Source organism: Strongylocentrotus purpuratus, unplaced genomic scaffold (assembly GCF_000002235.5).
Source record: "Strongylocentrotus purpuratus isolate Spur 01 unplaced genomic scaffold, Spur_5.0 spur5_scaffold_5, whole genome shotgun sequence".
Classification (NCBI taxonomy): Eukaryota; Metazoa; Echinodermata; class Echinoidea; order Camarodonta; family Strongylocentrotidae; genus Strongylocentrotus; species Strongylocentrotus purpuratus.
In genome coordinates, this window is record NW_022145611.1 from 21,639,357 (window position 1) to 21,655,711 (window position 16,355).

Genomic DNA, 16,355 nt, shown 5'->3' on the forward strand with positions numbered 1-16,355 from the left:
GGGTAAAGGTTTTGCCTAAGAAAAACAATTTGTAAACTATATTGAAGTATTTTCAAATAAATGAGTTACAATATTTTTCACCGAATATAATTTTTAAGTTCTTAGCTATGATTTCCCCTTATTGAAAAGGAATGATTTTGTTATTGAATCAAAAAGTCTTTCCAACTAAAGCTTGGTGCATGATACATGTACAACTTCGCCCAGTACGTCATATTTTCAAGAAATAACTGCGCCCATGACATGCTAAAAGACACTACATCATGCCAAGAATCATAATTGATCAGATTTAACAGGGGCATTTATCGGAGGTGGAAGGGGCTTTTATGAGAAAGGGGAAGTGGCTCTTATTAAAAAGAAAAAGAGGCACATGTTAAAATAAATGGGCACTTATCAGAGATGAAAAGGGGTAACTATAAGAAGGAGCTAGAAGGGCACTTGTCAGGAGGGGAAGGGGCATTTGTCAAAGTGAAAAGGGGCACTCATTAGAGATTAAGAAGTGCACTAATGAGAAAGGAAAATGGACATTTATTGCAAAGGAAAATGAGAACTTGTCGAAGAAAAAGGGGCACGTGTCAAACTAAAAGGGCACGGAATCAGAGGTGAAAAAGAGGTAGGGGCACTTTTACAAATTAATAGTGGCACGTGTCAAAGTTAAAGGGGCAACTTCCATGTGAAAAGGTGCACTTTGGGGGTACTTGATAAAGTAGGGGACATCCGCCCCCTGACCCCCGTGAGCGCCGCCTCTAATTGACTTACAGTTTTTCAATTTATAGTGACGTCCAACTGTCTGACGATGTCTGCTACGTACATTATAAGGCAAGGACGATATGCTTTGATCAAGGGGCACAGTGAGCACAGTTGTCACCGCCCATTTCTGCCCCAAACTCTGTTTTAAATATACTTTATACACTTATATTTCCTCTTCCTGATTTTGATAACCCCCCCCCCCCCCCCCACTCCCGAAAGGATTTTGGATCAGTCAATATGTAAATCTCAGGGGCCCTGGCCATTATTACTTTGTATGTGGTTGTTCTTTGATATTCTTCTTCTATTGTATTGATGTTTTTGTACATATATATTTTTGTAAGGGTCAATAAATGAAAAGAAATGAAATGAACTAGATCTGAAAAGATTCTACTTTTCATTCGTATGACCTATTCATGGGAATGGCTAAATGTCAATGTATCACAGAGGAAATTTAAAGGAAACTTTAACCCAAAGAATGAATGAAGGTATTCTGAAAAATGAGATGTATATATGCCCTTTGATGTACAATATTTCTTACGAAAGTGCACAAGAGTAATATAAATCAAGGTATTCTTAGCATGATGTAAAGTATTTTGGCATGACATGGGCACATCTATTTTCTTGAAGATATGACGTACCAGGGGAAGTTGTACATGTATGTATCGTGCACTAAGCTTTAGTTGGTGAGGCTTTTTTTTAGGGCAAATCAAGAGGTTAAAAATTTTATTTGGTGAAAAAATATAACAGGGGAACAATATTGTAAATCATTTATTTGAAAATACTTTAAATATACACATGTAGGAGTTGAAAAATCTATATATTTTAGGCAAAACCTTTACCGCAGAAGAGCACCCAATTAACTTATTTATGCAATTTGCGTTCTGACAAAGGATGATAAGCAGGTAAATGAAATGCTTTTTCACCACACACACATGTTGACAATGCTGACCGACAAAAGGCACAGCCCGGATTTGAACCGGGGATCTTCTGTTTACTAGACAGACGCTTTACCAACTAAGCCACAGCGCCATATACGAGTTTCTATAGTACGTAATACTCAATCTACCATCTTTTTTCCAATATGATCTTATTTGCTTACGTGCACGACATCTGGTTTGGTATCATGGTATGTGACACGTAGAAACTATTGAATATATTTCGTTTCATGCAAATACCATAGCAATAGCATCCAAATATTTACAATTTTTTTTGTTTTCATCAGTACAATTTACAAGTTTCCTAGATATCAAAGAATCTTTGCCTAGAGTTATATCATAATATTTTGTTGTATTGTATTCCCTTAATATGACAAAAAAGTTGAATTGCTACAAACGAGATAACTATAGGCCTTCTTTATAATATTATCGGTGAAAGGGCCAGGCAAAATGAAGTGGCATAAATAAAGAGAAAATGAGAGAAATAAAACACATGCTGAATGAAAAGAGAGAGAAAGAGGCTGGGAAAATAGTTGTCAGAGTCATATTATTAGTGAACTCAGGGGCGGCAGAGCGACTTCCGAAGTGGGAGGGGCACCTACAAAAAAAGGCACTTTCAAGAAAAAAAAGAACACTTACAATGGGAAATCTCAAAGCGAAGATAGACAATTTTTTTTAGACATTTGGTATTTACCCCTACATTGTGTTTACATCACCAGGAATGATTTCAATATTTGTTTCTCTTGATACATCATACAAGATATTGCTTAAGCATCATAATTTGCAGATGGGTGTGATGGTATGGAAATTCATTTTTCGAGCGAGCGAAGCTATTACTTTTCAATGAGGCAAATCATTGCTAAAAAGTTAACAATCATATTTGGTAGAAATATATATAACAGCGGAACAATATTGTTACTCATTTATTTGAAATGACTTCAATATAGGAATTGACAAATCTATATCTTTTAGATAAGATCACCAACTTATCTATGCAATTCTCGTTCTGACAAAGGATGATAGCAGGTGAATGAACTACTTTTTCATCACACTCACATCCGGGAATGCTGACCGACAAAAGGCACTGCCCGGATTTAAACCGGAGATCTCCTGTTTACTAGACAGACGCTTTACCAACTAAGCCACAGCGCCGCTCGATGGTACGTAGTGCGTCGTACACTGTATTTTATCTTTTTCCAATCGTGATCCTTATTTGCTTACGTGCACGACAATGGTCTGGTATGTGCCACGTAGCAACTATTTAGTGTATTTCGTTTGATGCAAAGTACATCCAAATATTCAAAATAACATTTTAACTGTTTATTAACTATGTTTCCTAGATATCAAATAATCTGTGTCTAGAGTTAGATCAAATATTGTATTGTATTGTTTTACCTCAATCTGACAGCTACAAATAATGTAACATTTATAACATTATAAAAGCAAAGGCCAAATGAAGAGGCAGAAATAAAGAGAAATATTATAGACAGAAAGAAAGAGAGTGGGGACATGGTTGTCAGAGTTATATTATTAAACTCAGGGGCGGCGGAGCGACTTCCACGGTGGGGGGGGGACAACAAAAAAAGGGCACTTTCCAGACAAAATGAACATCCTTACACCTTTAAAAAAATCAAAAAAATCACCAGGGATAAAAATAAATAAAAAAGGCACTTATGAGATTAAAAATGGGCATTTGTCGACGGAAAAGGGGCACCCCATCAAATTTTGATAGGGGCATTTTTAAGAGTTGAAAAGGGGATAGGTCCCTTATATATAAGAAAGGAAAAGGGGCACGCGCGTATGATTGTTAAAAGGGAAATTATCTGTCTGACGATGTCTGCTACCATTATGGTTGGTAGAATAAAGGGCACAACGTACAGTGAGCACAGTTGCCAACGCCCATATATATTCCGGCCCCTAAGTTTTGTTTTAAATACGTGTATATGATGACCAAACTCCAATTCCCCCGTGACCCTTGTAATACTTGTATATACTTTCAAAATGCCTTGCTGCAACCCCATCATCGTCATCAAAATACATCATCATCTTTGTCTCTCTCCGTTTGCTTTACCAATATCATTCAATTCTACACTTACTTAACATATTTGCAAAATATCTCATCTTAATACCCAAGTTCAAATTTATTTTTCATGGTTCATAATCTCACTACCTAAATTCCTCACAACATACTACTTTCCAACATCATCCAATGAAATTGTATCCATACAAAAGAGACATTTGACTTGAATTTAAAGAATTACAATTTGACAAGATATATGATCTTCGTGATGATATTTATATGGCATATATGTACAGGCCAATTTAATTCAAAGCACAACATAGTGTGATAACAAATTATTACATTTCTGCATAAACTTGAATCTTGTAATTGACAAGGAAGTCATTATGGAAAAATGCAAACATAGACAAGAAAAACCAGTGTTTCTAATGTACACAACCCTGTAAAATGACTCCAATTGACATCCCTAAAACTTGCAAGACATTTACCTGACATAGCACCAAGGAAGATGCAACCATCACTTGAACTTTTCAAATACAAGATGTACTCTTATCATATGAATGTTAATGTATGTCAGTAAGAAAGCACCCATTCATTTCAATTTGTGTTGGAACTACACTAGGAGCATTGATAATGTTAAAATCAGTTCCATCATGATTTTCATATCTGCATCTCTATTTCTAACCTCATTTTGACATAAATACAAGTCATGTACAAGCAATCTTGGTTAAAAAAAAAAGGAAAGTTATCTTAACCTAAATATAGGTACATGCAGTCTTAACGAATAAAACTTCTACAGGGATTCATGTGTGTGTACCGGTACACAAATTAAATATTTGAAGATGTTACAACATTAAAGGGTATTTCTAGAATGAAATCAGTTTTTTTCCTCCAGTTTTCATCATGTTATTAAAATGGAAGATACCATCCATTATATTGCACAAACTGACATCATTGTGACATCATAGTATGGAACCTTGGAATGCATATGATCAATTTTTCAAGGAATAGGCCATGAACTTGGACTTACATTTTTGTTTTGTGTCAGATAAGTATCTTTATAGCATCACAATTCCAATATTGAAAGAATTCTGTGTATCCAAACCGTTATGGAATTATCTCACATATCAGACACCTAAAATGTGTTCTTAGAATAATTTGGCACAAAGGCCTACTGTAATCTTGTTTACTTGACTGTGCATCAGTGTAATGGTAAATCATTCTAACGCTCCTTCATTATGGGGATCACTATAGCTGTTTCTCAGTAGAAATCTCCATCCACTAAAACATGTATTGGGTTTTCAGCCATCACTGTCTATAATAAAACCTTCTCCTTCGTCTCAAGTACGTGGCGGGTATACGGACAGATCAAGGTTAGAGATCCAGGCAATGACAACCTTTACATCGTCCATTCTGTTTCAACTAATTTCATCACATCGATGTCTGCAGTGTATTGCAGATGAATCTGATCATGCTAACATTAGAGTTCTGGTTATTGAAAATCATTTCCCCATGATTTTGCGTTTCTTGGCTAAAGATGGCTTCATGTTTGAAGGTCCGGTGTTAGTGAAGAAAGTGCCACTGGCACTACTTGTTGTATTGGTTGAACTACTGAGTCCTGCAGCTGCTGCTGCGGCTGCCGCGGCCCCTGCTGCTGCTGCTGCAGCTGCTTGTCCAGTCACAGTGTTACTATGTGAGGTAACACTAGCGGCCATGCTTGGGACTGAGGAGGAGCCGGTACTTGTAATGTTTGCATTGTTCTGAGATTGGTTGTTTTCTTCCTTGATCTCTTCTTTGATTACAGGTCTTGCTGAAGCACTCTCAGAGCTCATACCTTCAACAGGCACTGGTCGGTCTCCAGGCTTGGGCTGAGTGATGAAAGCAAAGCAGAAGAAAATCATACCATATCAAGACACTATCTAAACAGTTTTAAAAGCAAATACTATCCACTAATTAATTTCTAGTCTAAAAGACCCACGATCCACCTACATACCAATCATTAAGCAACTTCCTTATGTAGAGAAATGGAGATGAAAATTGAGTGTCAAATGATATGTAATACAGATAAGGGAAAAATTTAAAATCTACATTACAAAAATATAGATACTGAAGTTTCATGTGCTCACAAATTACTACCTTGAATTATATCAATGTAAGATCCGTTATCCGAAACCTAATTCAAACCACACAGGAATATCTCTCATTTCCTGATTTGGAAGTAAAACAAATTTAAAAACTAAAGTGCTGGCTTCAAATCCTCAAACTTAATCATATGCTTTTAAGTGCATGAAACAATAATATATTCACAAGGACAACATTTAGTGTTATTCAAACTCCTGTGGGTTACAGTTTTGGTAATTGTACATTCTTTCTCGGTCAAGCTACATGACTTTAAACCACAATGCTGATAAATCATTTAAAATTGTAACCGGTATCATCCCACAACCTAAAATACTATTCTTCAGTCAAATGGATTTCCCCTTCAAGTACAAGGTTAATTTACTTATTTTAATTTTTAATTCCTCCTCTGTCAAGCTACATGACTTTAAACCACAATGCTGATAAATCATTTGAAATTGTAACCAGTATCATCCCACAACCTAAAATACTATTCTTCAGTCAAATGGATTTCCCCTTCAAGTACAGGGTTAATTTACTTATTTTAATTTCTAATTCCTCCAAAGCAAGCATTTCAGCTGAGAAATGTTCAAATAGATTTGTTATATCATTTTAAATAAAATAAAAAGTGCTTTCAAAACCGTAGGCGTTTCACATTAGACAGTAAATGTAATGGAGTCAATCAGAATAGGGAAGAGAATTCATTTTTCTTACCTGAATGACTTTGAAAGGGAACTTTCGCGATAGATCACCCAGGAGTATGTCTACTCGTTTCCTCTGGAAGGCGGAGCTTAGTTCCTCCTTAGGTTTCTTCCTCTTCTTCTTCTCTGTTGTCAAGGAGATCAAGAATGCATCATCAATACAGAGAGATGTAACTTAGATTCAGTACTGTGTGCTACATGTATAGTTGCAGTCTGTTATATCATACTTTTATGTGATTTAATAACCATCAATTTCCTCCACATTGACCAGGGAATCGAGGACTGAGCTTCTGAATGCATTTTGATAATTTGCCTTAAATGCCACGTAAGATTAGTTGATATTAAATAATTCATAAAAAATGCTGTATTAATACTAACACATTTAGCAGTAATAAGAGTTGTTCTGAAATTCTTAAAATCAACAAATCAATGAAATATCTTAGATGGATAACTCAAATCTAAACTTTTGTCTTGAGACCAAATTCAGTTTTGCTTGAAAAGACAAGAAATCAGTTGTAATATTATGAAATACATAATTATCCAAGGAACAAAGGTGCCTACCTAGAGGGGACCTCTGATGATTTCACTGCACAGGTTGATAACAAATAATGATACACATGTACTAATAATATATCATCTACAAAAAAAAAAAAATCAATGTCCATACTTTATGACTCTTACTCTGAGAAGCCAATATTCAACACTCTTCAGTAACTTCTTAAACCTTATCATTTACTTCTTCATGTAGATATACAGGTGTATTAAAATATGAAATGTAGTGTTTGGCTTCATGCTGCATTTCAAGTGATAGGCAAGCAGACTGGTTGTTACCTGTTTCACTATCTTTCTCCTTAAACTCCCACCAATATCCTTTACTGGGATGGTATCTTGAGTAAGACAGGGACTCTTCAAATGCTGACCGGATATTATGAACCGCTGTTGTCTGTAAACATGAAAAGAAAGCAGCAAAGTGAAAAACAGAGGCTAGTTCTAAGGAGAATATATCTTATCATAACCGTTTGCTAAGAGAGTTATTGAGGAAAATTAAATGCAGCATTGAGTATGAATGATTAATTGAATTGAATTGAATTGAAATTTATTGTCCCTTTCAGAAAATTCTTTTTTCACTGATTTTACAGTTATTGTACATATATACATAATACAAGAAGAAATACATAATACAATAATATCAAATGTACATTGTCACAAACATAATAACATTCTGAAAATGCTTGTTGCATTGGGAACGGATCAAAATATACATTGATTGCAGTATAAACATAAATATAAACTGCATCTATGTTACCACTTCAGGTGAAAAGACAGAGGTGATATACCATTATCTTCATCCATAATGGAGTTTAAACCCTCAATGTACATGTATATCCACTGAATATATAATAGTATATATCATTTTGAACTTTATATTAAATCTCAGGTAATCCTTCACAAATATTTTACTAAAGTAATCTTGACAATGTTACATGTAAAGTACAAGAAAACATTGACAAGAAATTCCATTATCTAACCATTCTTGCATTGATGACTGCACAGATATCAGGAGCCTGGTAAACTCTGCCAGCGACGATGTAATAATCAGCCAATGGGGTGGACTCTTCCAGAGAATGGCGATGCTGTTTTCTAACGACATACAGGATTGGCTCTTGCACATGCAGCAGTATATACTCTAACCCTGTCATTGATCTATGGATTGAAGGAAGATAATAAGAAATGTGGGAAAATTGTAAATACTTAGGGTAGTTGTATTTTGTTCTTCTTGTAAAGAAATCCTTCCTTCTTTTGATTCTGTTCTCCTCTCCATTTCTTGCTTAGATTCCTCTCCTTTCTCTTTTCTAATCGATTCTTGATACATTGCATTTCTCGTTCTTTTACCTTAAACTTATTATTATCCTTATAATTGAAAAATCAACACTTATTTTCAATTACCAAACACTGATCATTTTCTAAAAAGTTGACATATTTTTTAAAAACAAAATTCAACTACTTTACAACCATGTCAATTATTGAAGAATACCTTTAATACCTTTAATAAGTATTTCAAACAAAACTTTTACTTTCACTTTCAATTCAATTCAATTTTATTTTGCAATATAAAAATCAAAATATACAAAGTAACAGCAAATTTGAACTATGTTTACAAAGGTTATATGCGGGGCTGTCCATGAAGGTTGCGAAAACCTGTGAAGTTGGATCGCCCAACTTTAGCATACAATAAACAGAATTTAGGAACACAACTTACTTGAGTTGTTCTGGGCTCAAACGCTGCATCTTAATGATCTCATTGTTACATGTACGATCATAGAAAGGGTTGCTTCTATTGGAGAAGTAATCCATGATGTTGGCTTGATTGAGATGAGGTATCCATGCAGAGTCGTGCCATGATATGTGCAGTGAATTATCTGAAATTGCAGGAAAATAAATATTGGGAAAGAATTTAGACACAAGAAAAAATTGCCCTAAGACACTGAATTAAATAACTTTTTGCCTTTGAAAAAAAATATGAAGGTAATGCCACTTAACAATGCCCCCCCCCCCCCCCCCCCCCCCCCCATCATACTCCAACAAAACAAGACATCACTCAATAAAAGCAATATTCACTTTGGGGGAATATATTATTTAATGAGGACATGAGACTATTTTACCCCACCCCAGGGAGATGTGAGTTGGCCTAGCGGCATGTTAACTTGGTCAGCTCTCTGTCTTTGCCTACAAACTGGCTCAGGTGGATCATGGTCCGAAATAGAGTCACGTCTTTTGGATAGTGACATCAAAGGTCAGTCCCTCACACAAACGTCTGTTAAATCCTAATTACAAACACACACACAGATCAGAGTGCAAGTAACTATTGTTACTTTGACGCAAACAGCCCTCATATTAATTATCACACTTTGAAAGTACCATAATGCATCAACTAGGCAAGTGCAACCGCTTGCTATAGAGTCTTGATTTAAGAAAATTAGGTTTTACATAGCAGTATCGCGCACAGCAACAAAAAAGATCAGACGACTGTGGCTGTGCAAAAGGATTCCTGCCACACATAGGTGCATTACTATCCTGGCTGTGTATTTTAAAAGCTGTGCTATTGATTCTTAACATTTCAAACACCACTGTACAAATTACTACTCAAAATTGGTACTTTAGTGACGATTGATGACACCTCCTAAATAGCAGTAAAATACAATTTTGTAAACTTTCCGATGTTAGAAAGAATGATTTAAAAATTCTAATTGTGAGTCCACTGTCAAACTTGCCGATCAGCCACATCGGCATGATTGTGTACATCTGTGTGTTACGAGTGTGTTGACTATTCATGTATTCAAATGCTGCCTATTACACACAGTGCAGTGCTAAAGGTCAATACGCATTAGTATTGACTCTCTATGCTTTGCTGGAGTGACCTACATCATGCATGTGAATCAAGACTCGATAGTCTCTTGACATAACTCGAGCTCGACATCAATGTCCAGATCGCTAGCGCTCAATATAGATCTAGATCTAGGTCTATCCCACTATCTATGCACATCTGCCGAAGTAAATGGGCAGCCATGAAATGACTCTTTGCCTTTGAAAATAAAATGTGTAGCTTATGCCACTTGATTATGTTTCACAGTTTCACACCCCCCCCCCCCCCCCCCCCCCACCTTCCATAATCTTTTTCCAACATAATATTAACAAGACATCAATTTCAACACACGGGACTACAATTTATACAATAACACAAGGTAAATTGGATTTGTAAGTGAAAAAAAATATAGATCTTTATTAAGATTAAGACATGAATTCATAAACTAACTACTCTTCGCTCAATAAGTTGTGACAAATATTAATAAACAGAAATTTACCGTCGGTCGACATTTTGCCGCAAAAATGAACAATTCAGTCGCAGAGTCGGGCTAGCAACACCTTTTCAGTCTCTAGAGGGCGCGAACTGTACTACATACATAGATAGAGATATTATACAAATATACACTGCCTTGAGAGGTTTTGATTTGATTTGATTTGATTCGGTTTATTGAAATAAAAGAACAAGCAGCTGGGGAGCTGAAATAATTCAATTTACAAAGTCAATATACAACACCACAAACGAACAAAATATAAATGACTAAAACGTACGACTATAAATTATGCAAAATGAGAATCAAATATTACATCAAAATCTAAATATATTACAAACATTAAATCAAAATCTAAATATATTAGGAATATTACATCGAAATCGAGATATATTACAAATATTACGTTAAAATTCAAATATATTACAAATATTAAAAACATTAAAAACCTTAAAAACCTTCTGTGTCATCAAAAAAAAAAAAAAAGGGGGGGGGGGGAGAGAGAGAGAAAGAGAAAGAGAAAGACGGAACTAGAAATGTATTGTGTGAAGAAAGAAGATAGAGGGAAAAGGTGATAATAGCTGAGGAAAGGGGTAAGAAAAGAGAAAGAAAAAGAAAAAGATGAGGACCCATGAGAAGAGGAAGGAGAAGGGGTTTCACACAAAGCATGAGTAACATGATAAAGCACGTAATGTAACAACCTAAAAGTACAAGGATAATATTATCAAAAAGATATTGCACGAGGTAAAGTAATATGAGTATATTACATTGAAGAACAATAAAATCAAAGTTATTAGAGGAAAGGTGCAATATGTCAACAACGTGTTAAAGAGAATAATTATACAGGTAAATAATTGAGAATACACCATAAGGCAATACACTTGCATGTAAACGGATAGTGATACACAGTAAAACTATTTTCTTATAAGGGGGGAAGAAAGAAGAAAGAAAGAAAGACAAAAAAAGGAAAAAAGAAAGTTGTGATGACCCCACATTCAAGGAATAGAGAAATCATGCATCTTATAAACGATAGAGAGGAAACAGATACGAATAGAAGAAGAGAGGGGAAGAGGGAAGACAAGAAAAAAGGGAGTATAGAAAAGTAAAAAAATAAGATCAAAGAACAGGGAATATCCATGATAAATAGATTTGCAAATTAAAGTGAACTGCATTATAGATAATTATTGAAGATCATTGCATTTTTACCTGTAATCTCAACAAAGTACCCAGCTATAAACAGTGAGAGAGATAAATAGATAAATAAATAGTTGATATAGCTGCATTACAATGACGAATTCAAAACTAATGGCATTCAAGGAAAAGAAAAGTCATGCATCTTATAAACAACAAAGAGGAAACAGATACGAATAGAAGAGAGGGGGAGAGGGAAGACAAGAATAGAGGTAGTAAAGATAGTGTAGAATAAGATCAAAGAACAGGGAATATCCATGATAGATAGGTTTGCATATTAAAAAAAAAAAAAATTAACTGCATTATAGATGATCATTGAAGATCATTGCATATTACGTTATTAGGTTCTGGTTAAAACTATGCGCAAGAGGTGACTCCAATAGTGAGTCCGAAGCAAATGGTACTTTTGGAGTCACCGAGGCAAATAGTTTAACCAGTACCTCGAAATAGAAGGCATGGTATATTTGTTTTATATCCTGCATCATAAATTTATTATTAAAAAAAAAAAAAAAAAAAAAAAAAATCTAGAACAAAGAAAATGTCAATTTTTATCTAAAAAGATTTAAAATATTTTGTTTTCATTAAATCAAGATTTGAAAAAAAAAATTGATTCAATTAATTTTTTTTTTTTTTTTTTTTCATTTCCCAAATAGTAAACCAAAATAGTACTCTCATATAGTACTTTCTAAAAATAGGTCAAATATTTCTGGTCATGTGACGAGCTCTTAACCAATCAAAAGCCAACAAATTTTTGATGCAGGATATCCTGCATCAAAAATTTGTTGGCTTTTGATTGGTTAAGAGCTCGTCACATGACCAGAAATATTTGACCTATTTTTAGAAAGTACTATATGAGAGTACTATTTTGGTTTACTATTTGGGAGTTGAAGAAAAAAATGTGAACTTTTTTTTTTTAATTGAATCAATTTTTTTTTCAAATCTTAATTTAATGAAAACAAAATATTTTAAATCTTTTTAGATAAAAATTGACATTTTTTTTGTTCTAAATTTTTTTTTCCCAATTTTTTTTTTTTTTTTTTAATTTTTGATGCAGGATATAAAACAAAATATATACCATGGGCTATGGGCCTCGGTGACTCCAAAAGTATCGCCCCTCAGCAAATATTACTATTGGAGTCACCTCTTGCTCATAGTTTTAACCAGAACCTCTCAAGGCAGTGTATATTTGTATACTAAGTATATATCTCTACGACTACATACTACCAAACTATTCAAGAGATTCGTCATACATGTACTTGTTGACGTTTGCAAATGACCCTTCACAAAACTATACGGGTAATAACTTACGCGGTTTAGCCATTTTAACATCTTATTTGATTATATTACGATAAACTATCTTGCCATGTAACGATGATTCATATGGTCAAATTCCAACTAAGACAAAGGAAGCTTTTTATAGACAACTGTAGGTTGCTTGTGAATTACTGCAGTCATAGCATGACTTGTGATTTTGAAATTCAAAGCCAATCAAAATGCTATTTTTGTTTTGAATATACTGCTGACCTATGAAATTGTCAAATTATTCGTTATATTTTAGACCTTTTAGATTATCGACTTTTAATTGCTAGTTTTTAATTAAAAAGGGTTGGGGAAAAGTATGTTAATCACATACCTTGTCAAGGTTTGCTTATGATTGCGGTCTCCTGCACTTTTCCAATAGAAAAGTTCGGATAATACTTTAAATTTATGATTATATGTTATGGAAATATTAATTTTCGTTATTATATGTACATATATTATGTAAAAAAACATTTTGACATGAAGAAATTATTGTTTGTTTATGTTGTATTATACCTTTCATTTATATGTTCTTTGTTATTCAGTTATATTTTATATGGAAAAAATGCAGAAATAAAATAAAATCAAAAATCAAAAACATACTTTTTTCCTGCCCTTTTTTGATTAAAAAGTATTTAAAAGTATATCTGTCTAATGTTGAACATGCTTGTGATTATAATAATGAGATTTGGCCTTCCCTTACTTGTGTATCAAAAATAAGAAAAAATCAATGAGACAACATATACTCGGACCAATTTCACACATACAGGCGAATCCACAAAAGAGAAGGCGGTCAGCAACGGCCTTCCTATGTATTGTGTGATTAATCTATGAGGACGCTGTATCAATTGCACCTTGGTTGCTGACCCCGCCCTCCCCTTTTTTCCTTCCGAAAAAATAGAAGGATAATATAGAGCTAGAGGGAGAGAGACTCAAAAAGAAAAGAAGAAAGCTCAGCTATACATGTATATTCAGGTATTAGGCAAAATTAAAGGTTTTGTTAGGACATGTACCTATTTTCTTCTGGTGCAATGGGACAACCTCATATAGAAAAAAAAATTGATTGGTTGGATCAAATATAGTACGTACGGGCAATATCATATTTTCATGTCTTTCAATCGAAGATGCTCTTAATTTGGCTTTAAACCCCAAAACCTCGATGAGTGTAAAGGTTTTTTTTATTCTGCAAATCATTCATGGTGCTTGCATGACCTCAGGACGGCATTCTGACTAATTACGGTGAATGGTTCTATCAGACTAATTGTTTTATGAATATCAACTTGATAGTCATAGAAACATGCACCGTAATTAGTCAGCATCCAGCTCTGATGTCATGCGTGACGTTTTTTTTCATGCATTAACTACTTCCGCTTTCCGTGTCCTTAAGCATAATATACAATATAGGTCATCTATTCAGGTTACTAGGGTAGGTATTAAAATACAGTCATGTGCAGATCGAGGATAATTTCATAGGTTGGGGGGGGGGGGGTGGGGACAGGGGCAAATATAGGATTTTCCAAGGGGGGGGGTGAAATGTACGAAATTGCGAGCGCGAAGCTTTTACGGCGAGGGGGCCCGGGGCCCGATTAAGTGAACCATTTGATGCTTTATGGTCAGAGGCATTACTGAATGCGTAAATTGAATATTTATGTGAATATATACGCTCGCTCGTATTAATATAATTGATGTAATTATGTAACGTATTGAGGTCTTTTCAATCTTCATGACGACATTTTGGACCATGGAAAATTAGAAACAAATACTGAAATCATCTCCTCATTTATGAATAATGTATTAATCATAATGAAGTGGTATACGTCCAAACATAGCAAACATTTTTGATTTGAGGTTTCCCTTTTTCTCTCCCCCCCCCCCGATACTGTCATAATGTTAGGTGATTTTTAGTGATCCTCTCTTTAAAGGGATGGATATGAACCTCAAACATACCTCGTTTGAAATTCCATCAAGTAGTCGGTAACAATCATAAATAGGAAACTCCTTTTTACCGCCCACCCAAGCGGACCAAGTGACGTCATCATTTTTGAAGGTTAATGTATCATTCATAAAACCGAAAGGACATTCTAATGATCACATGAAAAAACACGAGAAAAAGTGTCACACTGTTTTTCTTTCTGAGCCCAAGTTTTTACAAAGTCGTGTGATATTCTTTATTGCGTGGGAATAGTAGAGGGTGGAAGCAGGCGCGTACGCAGGATTTTTTCAAGGGGGGGGGGGGGGTTTAACATTTATAAATCGGTCCGAAAATTTCGCAACGACTCAGCCAGCCGCTGAATAAGCGGGGGGGGGGGGGGGGGGGGGGGGGGTAAGAGGTCACTTTTTTGGGGGGGGGGGTCTCGAAATTTGGAAATTTGACATTTTGCTCAGTTGGGGGGGGGGGGTAAGGTCACCTTTTTTATGTCGGCCGTGGGCATAATTTTTTTTTTTTTTTTTTTTTTTTTTTAGATCAAAAGGGGGGGGGTTTTAGTTTTTTTTTAGGGGGGTTTACATACATAAAATTACCAAAGGGGGGGGGGGTTAACCCCCCAAACCCTCCCCTCTGCGTACGCGCCTGGGTGGAAGGACCTATTACTGTTTCCACATTCGATAAAGACAGAAACTAATCGAATTGCCATTAACATCGTGGGATCGCCCGTAGGGCGGCGGAGTGTCTTTCAAAGTAGGGGTGCACCCCCCCCCAAAAAAAAGGGCATTTATGGGGAAAAGTGGGGCACCTACAAAAGGAAACCTCAAGCAAAAATATACAATTTTTAGACATTGGCATATACCCCAACATTGTGATAACATTATCAGGGATGATTTCAATGCTTGTTTCTCTCTTTACATGGTCCAAGATACTGCTTAACCATCATACTTTGCAGTTTGGTGTGATGGTCTGAATATTTATTTATTTAATGAGAAACATAATTCGTCGCTGTTTTCACGAAGTGACGGTAGTGAACAAAAATTGCATTCACTTTGCGTTACGATTTTCCTCACTACCGTCACTTCGTGAAAACAAGGACGAATTGTATCGACTTTGATTGTGAGCAAGCATAGCGAATGAGATTTGGGTGAAAAAAATGCTCTTAGACGCTTTAAATTAGGAGCACATTTTATGGTGAAAGGAAAAGGGGGTACATATCCAAAGTTAAAAGGATACTTATCAGAAAAGAAAAAGAGCACATGTCAAAGTAAAAAGGGGGAAATACCAGAGGTGAAAGTGGGGCACTTCTCGCACCTAATAAGGGCACTCACCAGCGATGAAAAAGGCACTTGTCAAAATATAAAGGACACCTCTCAGATCTAAAAAGAGGCAATATTATAAGAGGTGAGGGGCGCTTATCAAAGATAGTAAGAGGCACTATACTTGTACCTAAAAAGGGGCACTCACCTGAGATGAAGAGGGGCACTGCAGAGGTGTCAAAAGAGGCATTTATGAAAAGGGTAAGTGGGTCTACTATTAAAAAGGGGGCAGTTATCAGAAGGAAAA

The 16,355-nt window shown here is 35.3% G+C and overlaps 1 protein-coding gene and 2 non-coding genes across 3 annotated transcripts; all 3 read right to left on the reverse strand.

Annotated features, from left to right (window-relative positions):
* Positions 1-1,703: 1,703 nt before the first annotated feature.
* Positions 1,704-1,776, reverse strand: TRNAT-AGU. The gene has a single exon. It is a non-coding gene; the product is annotated as a tRNA-Thr (tRNA).
* A 985-nt stretch (positions 1,777-2,761) lies between these two features.
* On the reverse strand, positions 2,762-2,834 carry TRNAT-AGU. Its single transcript has one exon. It is a non-coding gene; the product is annotated as a tRNA-Thr (tRNA).
* A 976-nt stretch (positions 2,835-3,810) lies between these two features.
* Positions 3,811-10,483, reverse strand: LOC582819 (mediator of RNA polymerase II transcription subunit 6). Its single transcript, XM_782757.5, has 6 exons — positions 10,385-10,483; positions 8,782-8,941; positions 8,051-8,225; positions 7,353-7,464; positions 6,535-6,647; positions 3,811-5,570 (listed from the first exon to the last, which is right to left on the reverse strand). Exons 1-6 carry the CDS (start codon positions 10,395-10,397, stop codon positions 5,205-5,207), a joined length of 939 nt encoding a protein of 312 aa, XP_787850.1. The 5' UTR covers positions 10,398-10,483; the 3' UTR covers positions 3,811-5,204.
* Between the last annotated feature and the right edge of the window lie 5,872 nt (positions 10,484-16,355).